This window comes from Scyliorhinus torazame, chromosome 16 (genome assembly GCF_047496885.1).
Source record: "Scyliorhinus torazame isolate Kashiwa2021f chromosome 16, sScyTor2.1, whole genome shotgun sequence".
Lineage (NCBI taxonomy): Eukaryota > Metazoa > Chordata > Chondrichthyes > Carcharhiniformes > Scyliorhinidae > Scyliorhinus > Scyliorhinus torazame.
In genome coordinates, this window is record NC_092722.1 from 93,635,520 (window position 1) to 93,657,389 (window position 21,870).

Genomic DNA, 21,870 nt, shown 5'->3' on the forward strand with positions numbered 1-21,870 from the left:
CCATTTTGGGTGTCTCCGGCGATTCTCCGGCCTGCGGCCCGCGGAACTCGACGGGCCGTTCCCGCCGCTTGGGACCAGTGCCTGCAAAATTTTGGTGGCCCAGGCGATTCTCCCAACCAGCGCGGGAGTGGAGAATCTCGCCCATAGTCTTTCGGGACTTGTGGGAGGAAACCGGCGCATCCGGAAGAAACCCATGCTGACACTGGGAGAATCCGCACAGACAGTGATCCAAGCCGGGAATCGAGCCTGGGACTCTGGCGCTGTAAAGCAATAGTGCTAGCCACTGTGCTACCGTGGGGCAGAAAAGATGTGTCTGCCCCTCCACTGCTTCTCAACTAGTCCACGGTGTGCAACTTTGCTGTTCTGTCGGCAAGCTGGTTGACCATCTCATTCTCACAACATGTACAGAACTAGGGATTGAATCCAATCTGTACAAAATTGCCCCTAGTCACACAGTGGACACCCAATCAGGCTTATTGACATACCTGTTGTTTGAAATACCGTCTATCTTCTTCATCGACGAGAACCAGGTTTAAGAAGTAGCGCACAGAGAATTTTTTGTTGACGTCCCTCATTGTTGGGGTGAGATCATATCCTGCCAGGAAGAGTCTAATTGGAATGGATTCACCTTCATAAACAAACAAAAAGAAGTTTACTTTTGAATGAACAAGCCGGCTTTAGACAATATTGCTGCCGATATTTTCATCTCTCCCAAAGGCACTTGGGTACAACTGCACATAATTGCAATTGCTTCCTCAGAAACAGTGGGTCTTCACACAAGCCTAGACAAGCCGACTTTAGACAATATTGCTGCCGATATTTCCATCTCTCCCAAAGGCACGAGTACAACTGCACATAACTGCAATTGCTTTCTCAGAAGCAGTGGGTCTTCACACAAGCCTAGATTGAGGGGCAGTAAACAGACATGTGCTGCTCCAGCAGTAATCACAGTAAACTGGATTCGGATTAGAAGAGTCTAAACTACTCATGGGTTCAGTAACCATTGGGGTGCTCACTGAGTGTGTATGCGTGTGAGAAGGCGCAAGTGGCCGCTTGAGAGGGAGGGCATGCGAAGGAATGCGCAAGACCCTTACTAGTACACAGCAAAGTAACAATCCAGAAAGAATGCTGTTCAGTTTGAGAGTTTGCAAATCAAGTCAACAGGTTTATGAAATCTGCCTTAAAATAAAATTCTACTAGTCCACAAGCCAGACACAGCCTGTTCAGAGTAACACACCATGGCTCACATGGAATTTGAACATAACCCAGCATCTCGTTCACAACTAATTCCATCCCACACTGTTTGTGCATTGAGAGCAATAAATTAATGAATGGCCTTGTGCCCTTCACCAGTCTATCCCACCTGTGTAGCTCTTACTTCCACCATGTAGAACTGGCAGATCAGCCCAGTGAGAATTCATTATTGCTACCTCTGGTCTGTGATATCACAGACCTTACATTTTGTTCTTTTCCACCTTCTCCCATTACATCCACATAAAAACTATTACATTTCACCATTCTGATGAAAGATTATCGACTTAAAACATTTAACTGCTGAATATTCCAGCATTTTCTAGTTAAATATCTGGTAGGCTTTGACTTGTCCCGTTATGGAGGTCAAGTTAATGGATTTAAATGGGAAATACACCTGCCTCTTTCAGACAATTTGAAACTCCCTCTGGGATCAAGATCTCATCAAAGCTTCCTCTGCACCGTTCTCTACCAACCCAGTATGGTTCTGCACTGATCAGTCTGTCCAAATTCAATAACTATTTTGAAGTGTATTTTGGAATGTAAATGAGGGAGTCGTTTGAATAAAGATTTTATCCCTCACTCTGATTATTGATTCACGAATGCAAAGATCAATAATTCCAAATTAAGTTCCACTTTGCCCAAGTAGTAACTGCAGAGCTCCATGTTGAATTCTCAGATGAACCAGTCATTCCCATAAAAGAGCCAACAACATTATTCAAACATCGGCATCCAAGTCTGCTTGCAACACATCTTCCCCCGCTCCCCTCAACCAATAAACTAGCGACCCAATTTGCAAGCTGGAATCTTGCTATGTGCAAAATGGCTGCTACATTTACCAATTCAGCAGTCATGAAATTTAATTCACTACCATAGAAAAGTTACAGCAGACTTCCGGTGGCGGCCATGAAGGAGTAGGTCGCACATTTGGTAGCTCCCGCCGCCGGGTCAGACCTTTGGACCTTTTCCCCGATTTTTTCTCGGATTTTACTTGGAAAATTGATAGTGGACGCGACTGACTACAAGGTGGAGTCCCACACCACTGCATGGATAGGCGGACCAGGAGTGCTCGCAAAGGAAGAAATGGGCGAACAGAGAAGGCCTGGGCTGAAGCTGCAACAGGAAAAGGCATGGCAGCCGACCGGAGTCCAGGCTCGACGACCCAGCGGTCGACGGAGCAATTGATGAAGTTTATTCAAGAGGGCTTCGCCAAGCAGAAACAGGAATGCTTGGATCAGATTAGGGAATCGATTGCTCGGCTGGAACAGAGATTGGATGCTCAAGATCGGGCGAACCAGAAAGTGGAGAAGGCACTGAATGAGCACGAGGAACACCAAACAGCAATGGAGGTGGAGATAGGGATCCTGAGAGACCAGCAGAAAAGGCTCCAGGAGAAGGTGGAGGATCTAGAGAATAGGTCCCGCCAGCAGAACTTGAGGATCGTTGGTCTCCCAGAGGGGTCTGAAGGAGCGGTAGCAGCGGCATATATAGCGGGTATGCTCGAGTGGCTAATGGGGGATGGCACGTTCACCTGACACTTGGAGGTGGACAGAGCACTAGCGAAGAAGCCGCGTGTAGGTGACCCCACCCCCCCCCCCCCCCCCCCCCCCGCCCCACACTCCCCAAGGGCGATGGTGGTGAGATTGCACAGGTACCTGGATAAGGAGCGTATTGTACGGCGGGCCAGGCAGACACGGAGCTGTAAGTGGGAGAACACCATCCTGCGCATTTACCAAGACCTGAGCGCGGACGTAGCCAGGAGAAGAGCGGGATTCAACCAAGTAAAGTCGACCCTTTTCAAGAAGAAGGTGAAGTTTAGACTGCTGTATCCGGCCCGTCTTTGGGTCACCTATGAGGAGCAACATTTCTATTTTGAGTAGCCCGAGGAAGCGATGGACTTCGCCAGAAGGGAAGGGCTGGCAGGGGACTGAGGTGTTTGAACTTTGCTGCAGTGTTCACGTTAAAAATGTTTTTGTTTTTGCACTATATTTGTAATGCCTTCTGTATCGATCCTGGAGCTGCCGCGTATTTTTTTTGTAATTGTGTAATTTTGTATAGTGTTCAATTCTGGTCGCCACACTACCAGAAGGATGTGGAGGCTTTAGAGAGGGTGCAGAAGAGATTTACAAGAATGTTGCCTGGTATGGAGGGCATTAGCTATGAGGAGCGGTTGAATAAACTCGGTTTGTTCTCACTGGAACGAAGGAGGTTGAGGGGAGACCTGATAGAGGTCTACAAAATTATGAGGGGCATAGACAGAGTGGATAGTCAGAGGCTTTTCCCCAGGGTAGAGGGGTCAATTACTAGGGGGCATAGGTTTAAGGTGAGAGGGGCAAGGTTTAGAGTAGATGTACGAGGCAAGTTTTTTACGCAGAGGGTAGTGGGTGCCTGGAACTCGCTACCGGAGGTGGTGGTGGAAGCAGGGACGATAGTGACATTTAAGGGGCATCTTGACAAATACCTGAATAGGATGAGAATAGAGGGATACGGACCCAGGAAGTGTAGAAGATTGTAGTTTAGTCGGGCAGCATGGTCGGCACGGGCTTGGAGGGCCGAAGGGCCTGTTCCTGTGCTGTACATTTCTTTGTTCTTTGTAAGTTAAATTTGCATTTGTATTGGTGGGGGATGGAGATGTGAATTTTCGATGTGGGGTTTTTCTTTTCTTTTTGTTTCTTTCGGGCTGGGATTGTTTTCTCTTGAATATGGGTGTCCCAGCGGGGGAAAAACAATAGGTGGGAAAATGTTTGGCGCCATGGGCGGGGGCTACCAAGCTAGCTGGGCGGGCTGGCTCACGGAAGCGCAGTGGGGGGTAAGCAGATGTTATGCTTGTTGAAGGGGGCTGTTTTTACTGTGCTGTTATTTGGGGGGGGGGGGGGGAATTGCTGTGCTGATGGGGGAGGGACTGTTGCTGGGGGACAATAGGGACGTCAGGTCGGAGGCTGCCTGGGTGCGGGCCTGCGGGTGCGAGCTATGGACCGACCTAAGAAAGGTGATGGCTGATCGGCGGAGGGAGGGGGCGAGAAGCCCCCCGACCAGGCTGATCACGTGGAACGTTAGAGGAGCGTGTTCGCGCATTTGGAGGGGATTGAAGACGGATGTTAAAATGTTACAGGAGAAGCACCTTGGGGTAATCGATCAGACTAGACTAAGGAAGGGATGGGTCGGGCAGGTATTTCATTCGGGGCTGGACTCAAGACTAGAGGGGTCGCGATCCAGATGAATAAGCGAGTGTCATTCGAGGCGGGAAGAATAGTTGCGGATGTGGGAGGTCAGTACATCATGGTTAGTGGGAAGCTGGAAGGGCTGCTGGTGGTACTCGTGAATGTTTACGCGCCAAACTGGGATGATGTGGAGTTTATAAGGAAGTTGGGGAAGATCCTGGACCTGGACTCGCATAAACTGGTCATGGGGCAGGGGGAGGGGGGTGGGGACTTCAACACAGTCATTGACCCTAGGCTAGACCGGTCGAGCTCAAGGAGAGGCAATGGACAGGGTGCCAGCAATGGCAAAGGAGCTAAAGGGGCTTATGGAGCAGATGGGGGGAGTGGACCCATGGGGGTTTGGGCGGCCGAGAGTGAAGGAGTTCTCTTTCTACTCGCACGTACATCAAATGTACTCCCGGATCGACTTTTTCATCTTGAACAGGGCTTTACTGACGGGGGCAGTGGACACTGAGTACTCGGCGATCACGGTCTTGGATCATGTCCCGCATTGGGTGGACTTACAGGTGAGTAAGGAGGGTGGCCAATGCCCACATTGGAGATTGGATGTCAGACTGTTGGCGGATGAGATGGTGTGCGGGTGTATGAGGAAATGCATCCAGAACTATCTGGAAGTTAATGACACAGGGGAAGTCTCGGCAGCAATTGTCTGGGAGACATTGAAGGCAGTGGTCAGAGGGGAGCTGATTTCGATACAGGGAGAAGCGAGTAGAGGCGGCATCATGTAAGGGCGCGTGTTTGGGGGCATTGCAAACGGTGCCTCTGCCGTTCCCGTCGGCACGGTACTCCACCAGCCCCGTGTGGTGGCGGCCTTGAGAGTCTGTGGGCAGTGGAGGAAACATATGGGAGCATTGGTTTGGTCTCCAATCTGCAATAATTATCGGTCTCCCGGGGAGGCTGGATGGAGGGTTTCGGAGATGGCAAAGAGCAGGGATCAAGAGGATAAGAGGAGCTTTCCCAGCCTGAGGGAGTTGGAGGAAAAATTTGAATTGACAGGAGGGAATGAGTTTGGGTACCTGCAGGCGCTGGACTTCCTATGCAGGCAGGTCTCAACCTTCCCGCTCCTACCACCAAGGGGGATACAGGACAGGGTAGTTTCCAGAGTATGAGTTGAAGAGGGAGGGTTTGACATCTATAAAGAACTCATGGGGTCAGAGGAAAGGCAGACTGAGGAGCTGAAACACAAATGGGAAGAGGAGTTAGGAGAAGAGATAGAGGATGGTCTCTGGGCAGATGCGTTGAGTAGAGGCCACATCATGCGCCAGGCTCAGCCTGATACAATTTAAGGTCGTTCACCAGGCGCACATGACAGTGGCCTGGATGAGCAGGTTCTTTGGGATAGAAGACAGGTGTGCAAGGTGTGCGGGAGGACCAGCAAACCATGTTCATATGTTCTGGACATGCCCAAAGCTTAGGGGATTCTGGCAGGGGTTTGTGGATATCATGTCCAAGGTGTTAAAAACAAGCGTGGCACCGAGTCCAGAGGTGGTGATTTTTGGAGTGTCGGAGGATCCGGGAGTCCAGGGGGAGAAAGAGGTAGACGTTCTGGCCTTTGCCTCCCTGGTAGCCTCCGCGGAGGTGGATACTATTAGCTTGGAGGGACTCAGAGCCCCTGAGTCAGAGACCTGGCTCACTGACATGGCTAGCTTTCTCTGTCTGGAGAAAATCAAGTTCGCCCTGAGAGGGTCAATGTCAGGGTTCATCCGGAGGTGGCAGCCATTCGTCGACTTCTTTAGAGAAACTTAAGCGTGTAGCCAGGAAAATGGCTGCGTCCCGATTAATTTGGCCAAAACCCGATTTAAAATGGCTAACTGGAAAGGCTGCTGGGAAAAGCAGGTAACAAGACAGAAACGGACAGCTGCAGACAGAATAGCATATTCGGCTCTGGGGAAGTTGGCCCAGATCGATACTCAGGGCTATTAACAGCCCATCCACCCAGACATCTGCAGTCTAATCAGCTATCCCCGGGAACAATTGCAACATATTAGCAATTGAATACCGGGCCAGACCTGTCGGCGCCTGCAGTGGCCAAAACAAAGGCAGGTGAACGACCACCCCCCGATCGGGGAATCGCCTCGCAATTGGACGTATCGACCCCAGTGATTTGGAACAGGTACAATCACTTGGGACTCAGGGTCAAGGGCCGCCCCGGGAGGCGGGAAGCCCCTGGGCCCTATAAAGTGAGCGGCCAAGTTCAGATCTCTCTCTCTCTCCCTTCTCTTCCTGCTCGCAACCTTCGCAAGAACATCGACCAGAAACTGTAAGTTTGACTCCAGCGATCGCTACCCGATAGAGACTCCTAGCCATCGACCTGTATCAGCCTTTGAATCCCGCAGGCCAGACCCAATTCGATAAACCATTTGTTTCCCTGACCTGGTGGGCCATCCCCAAAAGTTAAGTATTGGCCTGTTAGTTATAGGTATTAGTCTAGAAGTAGCATTATTGTATAAGTATTAATTGCTGTATATAATAAATGACCGTTGATTTAATTCTTACTAAGCGGTGTGTTGCATTATTAATCATAACTTGAGCTTGAACCACGTGGCGGTATCAGAAAGATACCTGGCGACTCGTGAGCAAAGGTGACAGAATTAGAGGTAATAAACTAAGGCTAATAAGAGCAACATATTGGCGACTCCGCCGGGACCCGACATAGAAGTGGAAAACCACTCTGGGAGAACCCCAACAATTTGAATAGAATCCAATCGGAAAAAAAAAAAACCCACAAGTGTTCAAGCGGTTCTGGTTAATAATCCACAATTCGGAAGTGTGTGTATGCATGCGTAACTAACAGGGTTATAAGGTAAAACTGATAGATTTTGTTACGTCAAAACTGTCGGAAGTCGGTATTTTCGGAAATTAGCGCAAGCCGTACCCGCATCTACGACACCACCTTAGCCCCCTGTTCCAAAATTTGAACGTAACGAGCAGATAAGAGAGATAGCCATGCAGGCAATGCAGCGCCTCATGAACCCCGAAGAATTTGCGGTCGCATCGATCAGCATCGTTAGAGTGGGACAGTGTCCCATTTGGGAAGTGGAAATTCGCAAATTTCTGCACAGCAAAGGATGGTCCATGTGCAATAATGACGATTCATGTCCCGGAAGCATAGGGCATACTTGGTGGGAGAACCTGAGTGAGATCCATAAAAAGAGCTTAGCAAAAGCGCACAAGCCGATGGCAATTGTGTCCTGTCTGGCACAATTGCGAGGCACAGAGGAGGTCGTCAGGACACTCTGCAAAGAAATAGAAGGCATACATCGTATGAGTAAAATCGATGTATGCGAGGTTGAGAAAGAGAACCTGGAATTAAAAAGGAAATTAGCAGCAAAGGACGAAGAGGTGGCTGATGCCAAACGAGGTCACCAGTCTTGTCTGGCGCACTTGAGTAGTTTCCAGTCCCAGTATGAAAAGGCTTATCAGGACATGCAGCGTGCAGTCCTGGTAAAGAAAGAAACAGAAAAGCAGAAACAATGCAGTGATCTCAAGGCAGCCTTGAGAGCGCTCCACGCTGCAACCATGGAACAAAGGCAGAGTACCTTGGACCATGCAAAGTGCAGAAAGCAAATTGCAGACCTGCAAGCAATGCTTTCTGTCCAAAAAGGATTCCAAGACACCTTTGGGGAAGGTTTAGACCAGGAAGACGGCCCTGATTGGGAAGAACTGCAAGAGACAGCACAGAGATATGTTCAGGGAGCATGTGCGCAGGGAAAACCCCAAAGGAGGAGAGCACCCCCCACCCCCCACACAGCAGATAATACAGGCTCCCATGAACCCTGTAACAACCCACCGCACCGCCACAGCAGACGAGGCGGAAGTCTTATATTCCACCACCCTCACAGTGACCCAATTACGGGGCGCGTGTGCGAAAATCACACCGCTCCTCCCCGCTTCAGACCCACACCATTTCTTTGCCACCGTCAAACACCAGGCGACCATGTACGGCCTGGATGAAAAGGAGCAGGTAAAGCTCACGGTCTTCAGCTTAGACCCATCGGTCGCAGCAGCCCTTCCCGACCCACAGAATGTAGGAGGAGGCACCTTTTGCAGAAATGCATACCGCGATCCTGGATGCGATCGGGTACAACCGGGGCGACCCCATAGACGGTCTAAATAAATGCAGAAAGAAAAAGTCTGAACACCCCACAGCGTTCGCAGGACGCTTGTGGATTCACTTTGAAGCCGTTTTCGGCAACGTAGACCGTGCCCATTTGTCCGCAGACAATATGGCCAAATGGACCCGCACCCTTATCTCCCATGCCACGGAAGCAGGACAGAATGCCTGTAGTAATTATGACCCCTCGGAGGAGGCTCATAATGAGAAGTGGGTGGTCAAAAGTTTGGTGGTGGGTGTCTGAGGCAAGTCTTGGGAACAAGCGGCTCACGGTAAACCAGCAGCTAGAACCCCCAAGGAAAACCAAGCCGCCGCAGACGTGCAGGCAGTAAGAACCACTCTTCACAACCCCGCCTGGGTAAATGAGGGAAAGAGCAGCCCCCCAGCAAAACCGCAAGAATGCTACAATTGCGGACAGTTGGGACATTTTGCCAAAGAATGCAAGGCCCCTAAAAAAACACAGAACCCAACAGACAGGCACTCTCAATGAGAAAAAGACAGCGCCCATACATAGCGTTAGCGCCCAGTCCGATCAGACAGACTTGACCGGAACGGACTGACGGTGTACAGGCTCCCCCAGCTGGGTCTGCGATACCCTTTGGGATAGGTCAGGACGACCCGTAGTAGCAGCAAAGGTTAGGGGACAGCCGATCGAGCTTCTCTGGGACACAGGAGGGTCCCGCACAACCTTAAATTCCTCCACCCTTGGTAAGGACACGTGGCCCACCACAGCCACTATCACCCTCAGCGGCTTCACAGGCCACTCACAACAGGGACATATCATGACCCCTGTACCCATCTAGATCGGAACTATTAACACGAAACACCCCGTAGTGTTAGTCGACCTGCCCCCAACAGCAGAGCAAATTTTAGGGATCGATTTTATGAACTCTCACCACCTCTCTTTCGATCCAGTCAACCAGTGCGTCTGGAAGATGGCGAAATCCGCGAGAGCCCCCGCAACGCTCAATATAGGGGACTACATGAACAAAATTAGCGCAGTAGGCGAGTTTTGGTTCAACCCCACCACACTCAGCACGGACCGACAGGTTAGGGCAGTCCTGCAAAAGAACAGGGCAGCATTTGCAACTCACAAACACGACTGTGGACGGATGACCGGTTCCGTACAGATAACCGGACCGGACCCAAGACCCCAGAAACAGTACGGATTTCCCCTAGATGCAGAAGGAGAAATCCTAAAGGTCATAGAAAGCTTATTAGAGCAGGGCATCCTAAGATCGGTAGCCTCAACTAATAATGCCCCGATTTGGCCAGTAAGGAAACCCAACGGATCATGGCGTTTGACCATTGATTGTCGGGAACTTAATAAAGTCACCCCCGCAGCAGCCCCCACCGTTGCAACAAGTCCCGAGACCATGCTCAAACAGGGACTCCATGCCCGATATTTCATGGTTTTGGACGTCAGTAATGGGTTCTGGTCAATTCCATTGGCAAAGGCGTGCCAGTATAAATTTGCCTTCACTTTTGGAACGCCCACAGACTGCAGCAGCACAGACAGCGACTGTGACTCTGACGACAGCCACAGCACGCCTCCCTACTATCCTGGTCCCACACCCAGCAACTCTGACTTTGACTCCAGTGACCCCTTCCTCATCACCTACTTAAATAAACCACACCACCGACCACCGAACCAAACGGACAACCCCGACTTTGTCCCCACCCAACTCGGCCCTGCTCATTGGCACCGCGACAACTCCTGCAGACTCGTCTGCAACGACGAGGACGACCCCAACTCACACCACGCAGCCCTTTCCGCCCTAATTCACTCCAGAGTTTGGCACCCGGGAGAAGGTGACGACCTCGGGTCTGACTCCCAAGCCGCCAACCCCTTTGCGACCCTGTTCGCAACAGAGAACTGAGGAGTCCACATGATGATTTAAAGGAGACACTTGGTGAAAAGTGTTGTCCTTCCTGATGGAACCTGCAGAATGTTTTCCGTTGTTTGAATGTTTGTTTAATGTTATTCGTCCAACAGGAGAATGTTCTCACCGCCACACACCCATTCACACGCCCATTCTGGCGAAACCTCTGAGGACTTGCCTCAGACACCCACCACCGCCACACGCCCATTCGGCTGATACCTCTGAGGACTTGCCTCAGACACCCGATCGTAACTGCTCTTCTGATTTGACGGAAGATTCAGAACAGCAACCCCACCATGTTGACTACATTTTTGTCCGTTCTTGTCGGTTGCTCAGGCAGTGGAGAAACGGCGTGAGACCCGCCCTGCCTGGGGACCCCCCCGTTGGTCAAAAACGCTCGGGTAGGGGACATACGGTATTGGTAGCCGTCCTACCCGGGGACTCCATCCAAATCTTACCCGTCGCGGCCCATACGCACCTCATTCGACCTTTTCCTTTCGAAAACAGTTTTATTTAGGCAACCTTTGGGTTGCCGCCAAATGCTATTTACATCCTAGAACATTTGGATGCTAAACTTAGCACTGGTCCACCATTGGGAAGTGTGCCGTGTCCTAACATTTGTTTTGGAAAAAAAATGGGGGAGCAGTCACATATTGTGACCAATTATAAGGGTTTAATTGGCCCCAAGAAGGACAGCCACACTAACACACCGGATATTAAACCAAGGTAGTTACAGATACTATGCTTGTCTTACAGAACTCCAGAAGCTCCAAGACCGGAGAAAACCAGCGAACACAGAAAAAGAAAAGAAAGAGGACAACCATGAGGACCTCGGTCATCGTGCTCAACATCCTTTTGGACTTTTGGTTGCGCGGGAACGCGGACCCCATTACTCCAGACCCCCCTGCCGTTAATGTTTCACTGCCCTGCAGTACCGAGGGCCCAGTCACCAGCCACGCTGCATTATCCTGGTGTGCCAAGTTCATAACTTGGTACCCCTTATCGTATGTCATTGAGGCACTGTTAGCATTGGCCATACTCTGCTGTGCAGTACAGACCATGCGCCTCCGCAAATAGAAAAGGAGAGCGTACCGCGCTCGAACCACGGTATATCGGATCCGATCCCCGATATTCGGCTATGACCAGACCCCAGACCCCCGCTACCTATAAGGAATAAAGAGTATTCACTTGCGTTATTACTGTAAATAAAGAGATGTACAAACGATTTTCATTTAAAAAAATGTCCTCGCCAACATTGAGGGCATTTAAAAGTTTATTGGATAAACATATGGATGATAATGGCATAGTGTAGGTTGGATGGCTTTTGTTTCGGTGCAACATCGTGGGCCGAAGGGCCTGTACTGCGCTGTATTGTTCTATGTTCTATAATGTATGATCCTGAGCTTGACTGCCAAGCCAGGAAAGTGTATATTAAATGTTGTGATTGTTGTTGTATGTTTTAGAAAGATAGGACAATGCAATGTTTAGTGAGTATAGAGTATTGAGGTAAAATTAGAGGTTCCCAGTTTTATTTTTTTGATACATGCCCCTGCCTGACATAGCGCCCTCAAGAATTGTTTAGGTAAATTTTTGTGCATAGCTAGGGTCAGAGTAGTGGCCATGTAGGAGGTGCCCCCCCCCCCCCCCCCCCCGGTCAGGGAACGAAGAGGACAAAATTTATGTGATCCTTCACGCTTCGCATTAGGATCACAAGGCGGGATTGTAGCCACGTAAAATGGCTGCGTCCCGATTAATTTGGCCAAAACCCGATTTAAAATTGGGATATCTTTGGGATAGAAGACAGGTGTGCAAGGTGTGCGGGAGGACCAGCAAACCATGTTCATATGTTCTGGACATGCCCGAAGCTTAGGGGATTCTGGCAGGGGTTTGCGGATATCATGTCCAAGGTGTTAAAAACAAGCGTGGCACCGAGTCCAGAGGTGGTGATTTTCGGATTGTCGGAGGATCCGGGAGTCCAGGAGGAGAAAGAGGTAGACGTTCTGGCCTTTGCCTCCCTGGTAGCCTCCGCGGAGGTGGATACTATTAGCTTGGAGGGACTCAGAGCCCCTGAGTCAGAGACCTGGCTCACTGACATGGCTAGCTTTCTCTGTCTGGAGAAAATCAAGTTCGCCCTGAGAGGGTCAATGTCAGGGTTCATCCGGAGGTGGCAGCCATTCGTCGACTTCTTTAGAGAAAATTAAGCGTGTAGCCAGGTAAAATGGCTGCGTCCCGATTAATTTGGCCAAAACCCGATTTAAAATGGCTAACCGGAAAGGCTGCTGGGAAAAGCAGGGAACAAGACAGAAACGGACAGCTGCAGACAGAATAGCATATTCGGCTCTGGGGAAGTTGGCCCAGATCGATACTCAGGGCTATTAACAGCCCATCCACCCAGACATCTGCAGTCTAATCAGCTATCCCCGGGAACAATTGCAACATATTAGCAATTGAATACCGGGCCAGACCTGTCGGCGCCTGCAGTGGCCGAAACAAAGGCAGGTGAACGACCACCCCCCGATCGGGGAATCGCCTCGCAATTGGACGTATCGACCCCAGTGATTTGGAACAGGTACAATCACTTGGGACTCAGGGTCAAGGGCCGCCCCGGGAGGCGGGAAGCCCCTGGGCCCTATAAAGTGAGCGGCCAAGTTCAGATCTCTCTCTCTCTCCCTTCTCTTCCTGCTCGCAACCTTCGCAAGAACATCGACCAGAAACTGTAAGTTTGACTCCAGCGATCGCTACCCGATAGAGACTCCTAGCCATCGACCTGTATCAGCCTTTGAATCCCGCAGGCCAGACCCAATTCGATAAACCATTTGTTTCCCTGACCTGGTGGGCCATCCCCAAAAGTTAAGTATTGGCCTGTTAGTTATAGGTATTAGTCTAGAAGTAGCATTATTGTATAAGTATTAATTGCTGTATATAATAAATGACCGTTGATTTAATTCTTACTAAGCGGTGTGTTGCATTATTAATCATAACTTGAGCTTGAACCACGTGGCGGTATCAGAAAGATACCTGGCGACTCGTGAGCAAAGGTGACAGAATTAGAGGTAATAAACTAAGGCTAATAAGAGCAACAAGCGTCAGCAGAGAAAGGTGGGGTTTAGCTTACATTAGTGTGTAAGAAAGGTGGGACCTGTGAGGGAGCAGGGCGGCCTTTGCACTATGTTTATATTTGTATGTACACTGTTTCTTCTGTTATTGTTACAAAATCACAAATACCTCAATGAAATGTTTTACGAAAAAAAGGTTACAGCTCCATGTCAACCAGAGGACACCCAGGTGCCCTTTCTAATCCCACCTTCCTGCACCCGGTCCATTGCCCTGTAGCTTCCAGCACTTCCAGGTAATTTAAAAAGAAAAAGAATTCAAGGTCTCTGCCTCCACCACCAACTCGGGCAGTGAATTCCAGACACCCACGACCCTCTGCATATAAAAGCTCTTCTTCATGTCCCCTCCACATCTTCTGCCATTACATTGAATCTATGTCCCCTGATTCTAAAATTCTCCACCAAGGAAAACATTACATTGAATCTATGTCCCCTGATTCTAAAATTCTCCACCAAGGAAAACAATTTTACCCTGTCCACTCTATCTTTTTCCCTCATAATTTTGTACACCTCCATTAAGTCACCCCTCGGCCTTCTTTGTTTCAAAGAAAATAATTTAAAAATTACATGTGAAATGTTTTAGTTACTACTGTTAAGTAATGGGTTAAGAGACATTGCAATTAGTTGTCTCATTTATGTTAAGTATCCATTAATTGACACTGATATGTAAAGGGGCTTCAGGTGGCCTCTGCCAGGTGATGTGTAGTTAGAGTTTTGTGCAAAGTCTGTTGGAATGAAATAAATGTGTGTTGGTGAAAAAGGAACAGAACTTTAGACTTCATATCACAGCAACTAAAACATCTAACAATTGGTAGCAGAGGACGGTTGCTGTGTAAATGTGAAGGGTTCAAAGATACAACTTCTCCAGATCAAACCAAGGAGTGAGTGAGAAAAGAAAATGGGATATATGGCTGAACCGAGGATAAAGATAGCTGGATATGACTATCTTTCTGATTTTTCCCTTATTTTCTGAAAGGGAATCGTACGACCAATGGAGAAGTGCAGTAGTTATGTGTTAATGGCAGTTGAAAATGGGACTTTAGCTGATAAAAAGCTTGAGGTATTAAAACTGCATCGGCAATTTGCGCATCCGTCTCCTCGGAGGCTGAAAAATTTATTAAAGGATGCAGGGGTAAGGGATGCCGACTATACTAAACTGATAGAACAGATTAGTGACCGCTGTGAAGTTTGTAGGAAGTACAGAAGGACACCAGCACGACCGATAGTAACCCTACCTTTGGCCAGGGATTTTAACGACATTGTGTCCATGGACCTTAAGATCTGGGATAAAGCAAATAATATATTTATTTTGCATTTTGTAGATTTAGCAACCAGATTTAGTCAATCAACGATTGTACGAAGTAAAGAAAAGAGAGTAATTCTGGATCAAATCGTGGAAAAATGGATAGGGACAGGAATGGGTCCACCGTCAAAATTCCTTACGGACAATGGGGGAGAATTTGCTAATGATGAGTTTAGGGATGTGTGTGAAAATGTGAATATCAGAGTTATGAATACGGCTGCAGAAAGCCCATTTAGTAATGGTGTCTGTGAAAGAAATCATGCTGTCATTGATGACATGTTTCGGAAAATTTTGGCAGATCGATCAAATTGCAGGCTAAATTCAGCTTTAGCATGGGCAGTACATGCAAAGAATTCATTGCAGATGGTTGGGGGCTATAGTCCTTATCAATTAGTGTTTGGTAGAAATCCTAAAATTCCGTCCATTTTGGATGACCAGCCTCCAGCTTGGGAGGAGACTACAATTAGCTCTGGTTTTGCTGAACATTTAAATGCATGACATAGCAGTCGAAATGCTTTTTTGGAAGCAGAAGTCTCTGAAAGAATTCGTAGAGCTTTAAGACATAACGTACGGCCATCAGATGCCGTTTTTCAGCAAAGAGACATGGTATACTATAAGAGAGACAACTCTAATGAATGGAAAGGCCCAGGGAAGATCATAGGCATAGATGGTAAAACAATTATTTTGCAACATGGTAATCAAACTGTTAGGGTACATTCATCAAAGATAATGGGTACAGATTACAAATTTAGACAGAGCAGACAGACATGACGAGGAACCAGAGTCATCTGGTACGCATGTGTTACAGAGCTATGAGGACCAGTTAACTGATATAGACAGGGTTTCTGTAGAGGAACACAACACTTCCGATGAATTAGAACAGGCCATTTTTCTGAAAGAGCAACTGCCAAAAGTTGGTACAAAAGTGGCATACTTGCCTGAAGGGTCTAGTCAATGGAAGGACGCAACTGTTATTAGTAGAGCAGGGAAGGCCACTGGAAATTATAAACATTGGTTGAATGTACAGCATTCAGGGGAGGGGGTCAAGACAATGGATTGGGAACACGAAGTTCGAAAATGGAGGGCACAGAAACGCAGTGCCAGTTCAGATAGTATATTGGATAGTGAACAGGTCCGCAGGAAAAGGTCGAGAACTATTGACAGGACATCCCACAGCAGAAGGAAAAGATCAAGCAGTAGCAGTACAGAACTAGACACCAGGCGGGAGAGGGGACGTAGTTTATCAAGATCTCGGAACAGGAGTAAGGCTACGAATACTAATAGGAGTAGAAGCCCATATGCACGTGAGATTTTGGTGGCTTCAATTAAATTAGATGAAAAAGTTATCAAAGGTGATAAACAGCAAGAATTGCACAGTTGGAGTGAATTTGGGGTATACACGGAAGTACCGAATAGGGGACAAAGAGCTCTATCCCACAGATGGATTTGCACGGAAAAGGTTCTTCTGGATGGAACTTATAAGGCAAAGGCCAGGCTTGTGACAAGGGTATTTGAAGAAAACTTAGAAGATCAGGATTTTTTTTTTTTTTTTTTTTTAAATATATTTTATTAAAGTTTTCAAACACAATTTTTTCCCTTACAAATCAACAAAAATGGTAACATGATAACCGCTATATAACATTGTTTAACTAACATAGTAAACTAACCAAATAACGCGAAGTAATGCTCCCCCCACCCCCTCTCCCCCTCCAAAAACACAAACAATTTACCCCCCCACCCCTCTCCCCCCCCCCCTGGGTTGCTGCTGCTGGCCATCTATCTTCCCCCTAACGTTCCGCTAGGTAGTCGAGGAACGGTTGCCACCGTCTGGTGAACCCTTGAGCCGATCCTCTCAGCGCAAACTTCATCCGCTCTAGTTTTATGAACCCCACCATATCATTTATCCAGGCCTCCAGTCCGGGGGGTTTCGCTTCCTTCCACATGAGTAAAATCCTACGCCAGGCTACTAGGGACGCAAAGGCCACAACATCGGGCTCTTTCGCCTCCTGCACTCCCGGCTCATCCACTACTCCAAATATAGCTAACCCCCAGCCTGGCTTGACCCAGACCTTCACCACCTTCGAGATCACTCCCGTCACTCCCCTCCAATACCCCTCCAGTGCCGGACACAACCAAAACATATGTGTGTGGTTCGCCGGGCTTCCCCCGCACCTCCCGCACTTGTCCTCCACTCCGAAGAACCTGCTCAACCTTGCTCCCGTTATGTGTGCTCTATGCAGCACCTTAAATTGGATCAGGCTAACCCTGGCACACGAGGAAGAGGAATTTACCCTGCTTAGGGCATCAGCCCACAGACCCTCCTCAATCTCCTCCCCGAGCTCTTCTTCCCATTTTCCCTTCAGTTCGCCCACCAGCTCATCCCCCTCTTCTCTCATCTCCCGGTATATCTCTGACACTTTGCCCTCCCCGACCCACACCCCCAAAAGCACCCTGTCCTGGATCCCTTGTGTCGGGAGCAGTGGAAATTCCCTCACCAGTTGTCTCGTGAACGCTCTCACTTGCATATATCTAAAGAAATTTCCCCGGGGCAGCTCATACTTTTCCTCAAGCGCTCCCAAGCTCGCAAACGTCCCATCTATAAATAAATCTCCCACTCTCCTGATTCCTGCCCGGTGCCAGCTCTGGAACCCTTCGTCCAGCCTCCCTGGGGCAAACCTATGGTTGTTCCTGATCGGGGACCACACCGAGGCTCCCAGCACACCCCTCTGACGCCTCCATTGCCCCCAGATACTTAATGTTGCCGCCACCACTGGGTTAGTGGTAAAGACTTTTGGGGAGAGCGGTAGTGGCGCCGTCACCAGCGCTTTTAAGCTCGTTCCTTTGCAGGACGCCATCTCCAGCCTTTTCCACGCCGCTCCCTCTCCCTCCATCATCCACCTACGAATCATCGCCACGTTGGCGGCCCAATAGTAATCGCTCAAATTCGGCAACGCCAGTCCCCCTCGGACTCTGCTACGTTGTAGGAACCCCCTCCTTACCCTCGGGGCCTTCCCTGCTCACACGAAGCTCGTGATGTTTCTATCTATTCTTTTGAAAAAGGCCTTAGTGATCAGTATAGGGAGACATTGGAACACGAATAGGAACCTCGGGAGGACCATCACCTTAATCGCCTGCACTCTGCCCGCCAGCGACAGCGGCTGCATGTCCCACCTTTTGAAATCCTCTGCCATTTGTTCCACCAGTCGAGTCAGATTGAGTCTGTGCAAGGTTCCCCAACTCCTGGCTATCTGAATCCCCAGGTATCGGAAGTTTCTTTCCACTCTCCTTAGCGGTAGGCCATCTATCCCTCTACTCTGGTCCCCAGGGTGTATCACAAAAAGCTCACTCTTTCCCATGTTAAGCCTATATCCCGAGAAATCTCCAAACTCCCTCAATATCTGCATGACTTCTGTCATCCCCCCCACTGAGTCCGTCACATACAGCAGTAGGTCATCCGCGTAGAGTGACATTCGGTGTTCCTCTCCCCTTCTAATCACCCCTCTCCATTTTCTGGAGTCTCTCAGCGCTATGGCCAGTGGTTCAATTGCCAGCCCGAACAGTAATGGGGACAACGGGCATCCCTGTCTTGTTCCCCTGTGTAGTTGAAAATACTCCGACCTTTGCCGATTTGTGACCACACTTGCCGTTGGGGGCCCATATAGGAGTTTAACCCAGCTGACAAACCCCTCCCCGAACCCCAACCTCCTCAGCACCTCCCATAGATACTCCCACTCCACCCTATCAAAAGCCTTCTCTGCATCCATTGCCGCCACTATCTCTGCCTCCCCCTCTGCTGGGGGCATCATTATCACCCCTAGTAGCCGTCGCACGTTGACATTTAATTGTCTCCCCTTTACGAACCCTGTCTGGTCTTCGTGCACCACCCCCGGGACACAATCCTCTATCCTCGTTGCCAGCACCTTTGCCAGCAACTTGGCGTCCACATTTAGCACTGAGATAGGCCTATAGGACCCGCACTGCAGCGGATCTTTATCTTGCTTCAAGATTAGCGATATCGTCGCCTCCGACATTGTCGGGGGTAGGGTCCCCCCCTTCTCTGGCCTCGTTAAAGGTCCTTACCAGCAGCGGGGCCAACAAGTCCACATATTTTCTATCGAATTCCACCGGGAATCCATCTGGTCCCGGGGCCTTCCCTGCCTGCATGTTCCCCAGCCCCTTGGTAACCTCGTCCACCCCAATCGGCGCCCCCAGGCCTTCCACCTCCTGCTCCTCCACCCTCGGGAACCTTAATTGGTCCAAAAACTGCTGCATCCCCTCTTTTCTCTCCGGGGGTTGGGACCTATATAGTCTCTCGTAAAAGGTCTTAAACACCTCGTTTATCTTCCTTGCTCTCCGCACCGTGGCTCCCATTTCATCCCTAATTCCCCCTATCTCCTTCGACGCTGTCCTCTTTCGCAGCTGGTGGGCCAACAGGCGACTCGCCTTTTCCCCATATTCATATCTCATCCCCTGTGCCTTCCCCACTGTGCCTCTGCCCTCCCTGTGGTCAGCAGGTCGAGCTCCGTCTGGAGTCGTCGCCTCTCCCTGTATAGTCCTTCATCCGGGGCCTCCGCATATTTTTTATCTACCCTCAAAATCTCCCCCAGTAGTCTTTCCCTTTCCTTGGCCTCTGTTTTCCCCCTGTGGGCCCTGATGGAGATCAGCTCTCCTCTGACCACCACCTTTCGTGCTTCCCATACTACTCCCACTCGGACCTCCCCGTCGTCATTGGCCTCCAGGTACCTTTCGATACATCCCCGCACCCTTCCGCAGACTCCCTCATCCGCCAATAATCCCACATCCAGTCGCCAGAGTGGGCGCTGCTCCCTCTCCTCTCCTAATTCCAGGTCCACCCAGTGTGGGGCATGCTCTGAAACAGCTATAGCTGAATACTATAGCTTCAGTATAGTTCCTTCCACCCTCGAAATCAGTGACAACAAAGAACAAAGAACAAAGAAATGTACAGCACAGGAACAGGCCCTTCGGCCCTCCAAGCCCGTGCCGACCATACTGCCCGACTAAACTACAATCTTCTACACTTCCTGGGTCCGTATCCTTCTATTCCCATCCTATTCATATATTTGTCAAGATGCCCCTTAAATGTCCCTATCGTCCCTGCCTCCACTACCTCCTCCGGTAGTGAGTTCCAGGCACCCACTACCCTCTGCGTAAAAAACTTGCCTCGTACATCTACTCTAAACTTTGCCCCTCTCACCTTAAACCTATGCCCCCTAGTAATTGACCCCTCTACCCTGGGGAAAAGCCTCTGACTATCCACTCTGTCTATGCCCCTCATAATTTTGTATACCTCTATCAGGTCGCCCCTCAACCTCCTTCGTTCCAGTGAGAACAAACCGAGTTTATTCAATCGCTCCTCATAGCTTATGCCCTCCATACCAGGCAACATTCTGGTAAATCTCTTCTGCACCCGGACCTTCACAAAACAAAGAAATCTATCCGGGAGTACACCTTGTGGACATGGGAGAAGGAGAACTCTTTGGCCATCGGCCTAACAAATCGCCACGGATCCACTCCCCCCATTTGGTCCATAAACCCCCTAAGCACCTTGGCTGCTGCCGGCCTTCTGCCGGTCCTAGATCTAGATCTATCTAACCCTGGGTCCAGCACGGTGTTGAAGTCCCCCCCCCCCCATTATCAGGTCCGGGATACGTCCCAGCATCCGCTTCATAAATCCTGCATCATCCCAATTCGGGGCATATACATTAACCAACATGACCTCCATTCCCTGCAGTCTGCCACTCACCATCACATATCTGCCACCGCTGTCTGCTACAATGTTCCTAACCTCGAATGACACCCGTTTCCCCACCAGTATGGCCACCCCGCTGTTCTTTGCATCCAGCCCTGAGTGGAACACCTGTCCCACCCATCCTTTCCTTAACCTAACTTGGTCTGCCACCTTCAGGTGCGTCTCCTGAAGCATGGCCACGTCTGCCCTCAGTCCTTTCAAGTGCGTGAACACTCGGGCCCTCATCATCGGCCCATTTAGGCCTCTCACGTTCCACGTGATCAGCCGAACTGGGGGGCTGCCTGCCCCCCCTCCCCTGTCGGCTAGCCATCACCCTCTCTGGGCCAGTCCCACGTCCCGGTTCCACGCACCCACCCGTTCCCCAGGCGGCGCATTCTCGCCCCGACCACCTTTTCTTTTACCAGTTCCTTTTCGATCTCTGCAGCAGCAACCCCGTTATCCCCCCCCCCCCCCCCCCCGCTAGATCCCAGTCTAGCATGGTTACTCCCCCCACATTGCTTCCGAAAGTCAGCTGACTTCAACTGACCCCGGCTTCTCCCGCTCTCTCCTTGACCCCCCCGTGTGGGGAACTCCCATCCGCCTTGTGCCTATCTTCCCGCCATCATCTTTCTGGCGCGGGAACAAGAAAAATAAGCCCCGTGTACTCTAGAGCCGTCCCGCCCCTCGTGGCGCAGCTCTCTCTGCCGCCCCACTCCCATTCCCCATCCCCCGCCTATGTCTCTTCTTCCCCCCCCACCGGCTCCCACATTTCTCAGTGTCCCCCCCTCCCCAATTTACATCTCTATATACATCAGCATTGTCGTTTCCCCTCCAACATCAGTCCCTCAGTTCTGATCCAGTTTCTCGTTTTTAATGAAGGTCCATGCTTCTTCCACCGTTTCGAAGTAGTGATGCCTCTCCTGGTGCGTGACCCACAGTCGCGCCAGCTGCAACATCCTGAACTTCATCTTCTTCTTGTGTAGCACCTCCTTGGCTCGATTAAAACTCGCCCTCCTTCTCGCCACCTCCGCACTCCAATCCTGGTACACTCGTACCACCGCATTCTCCCATCTACTACTTCGTACCTTTTTGGCCCATCTCAGAACCACCTCTGTCATTGAAGCGGTGAAATCGCACGATCATCGATCCTAGGTGGTTCTCCCGCCTTTGGTCTCCTCGCAGGGACCCGATGGGCCCCTTCCACTTCCAAGGGGCCCGAGGGGGCCTCAGTTCCCA

General features: G+C 50.0%; 1 protein-coding gene across 3 annotated transcripts in view; it reads right to left on the minus strand.

Moving 5' to 3' along the window:
• vps26a (VPS26, retromer complex component A) overlaps positions 1–21,870 on the minus strand; it is a 239,827-nt gene that overhangs the window by 11,166 nt on the left and 206,791 nt on the right. For 2 of the 3 annotated variants that reach the window (XM_072478754.1, XM_072478756.1), the window contains one exon: positions 486–628. The exons of the other annotated variant lie outside the window; for it this stretch is intronic. In XM_072478754.1, coding sequence (XP_072334855.1) covers positions 486–628 — 143 coding nt within the window. The remainder of the gene's footprint in view (positions 1–485; positions 629–21,870) is intronic. 3 annotated transcript variants of the gene reach the window in all.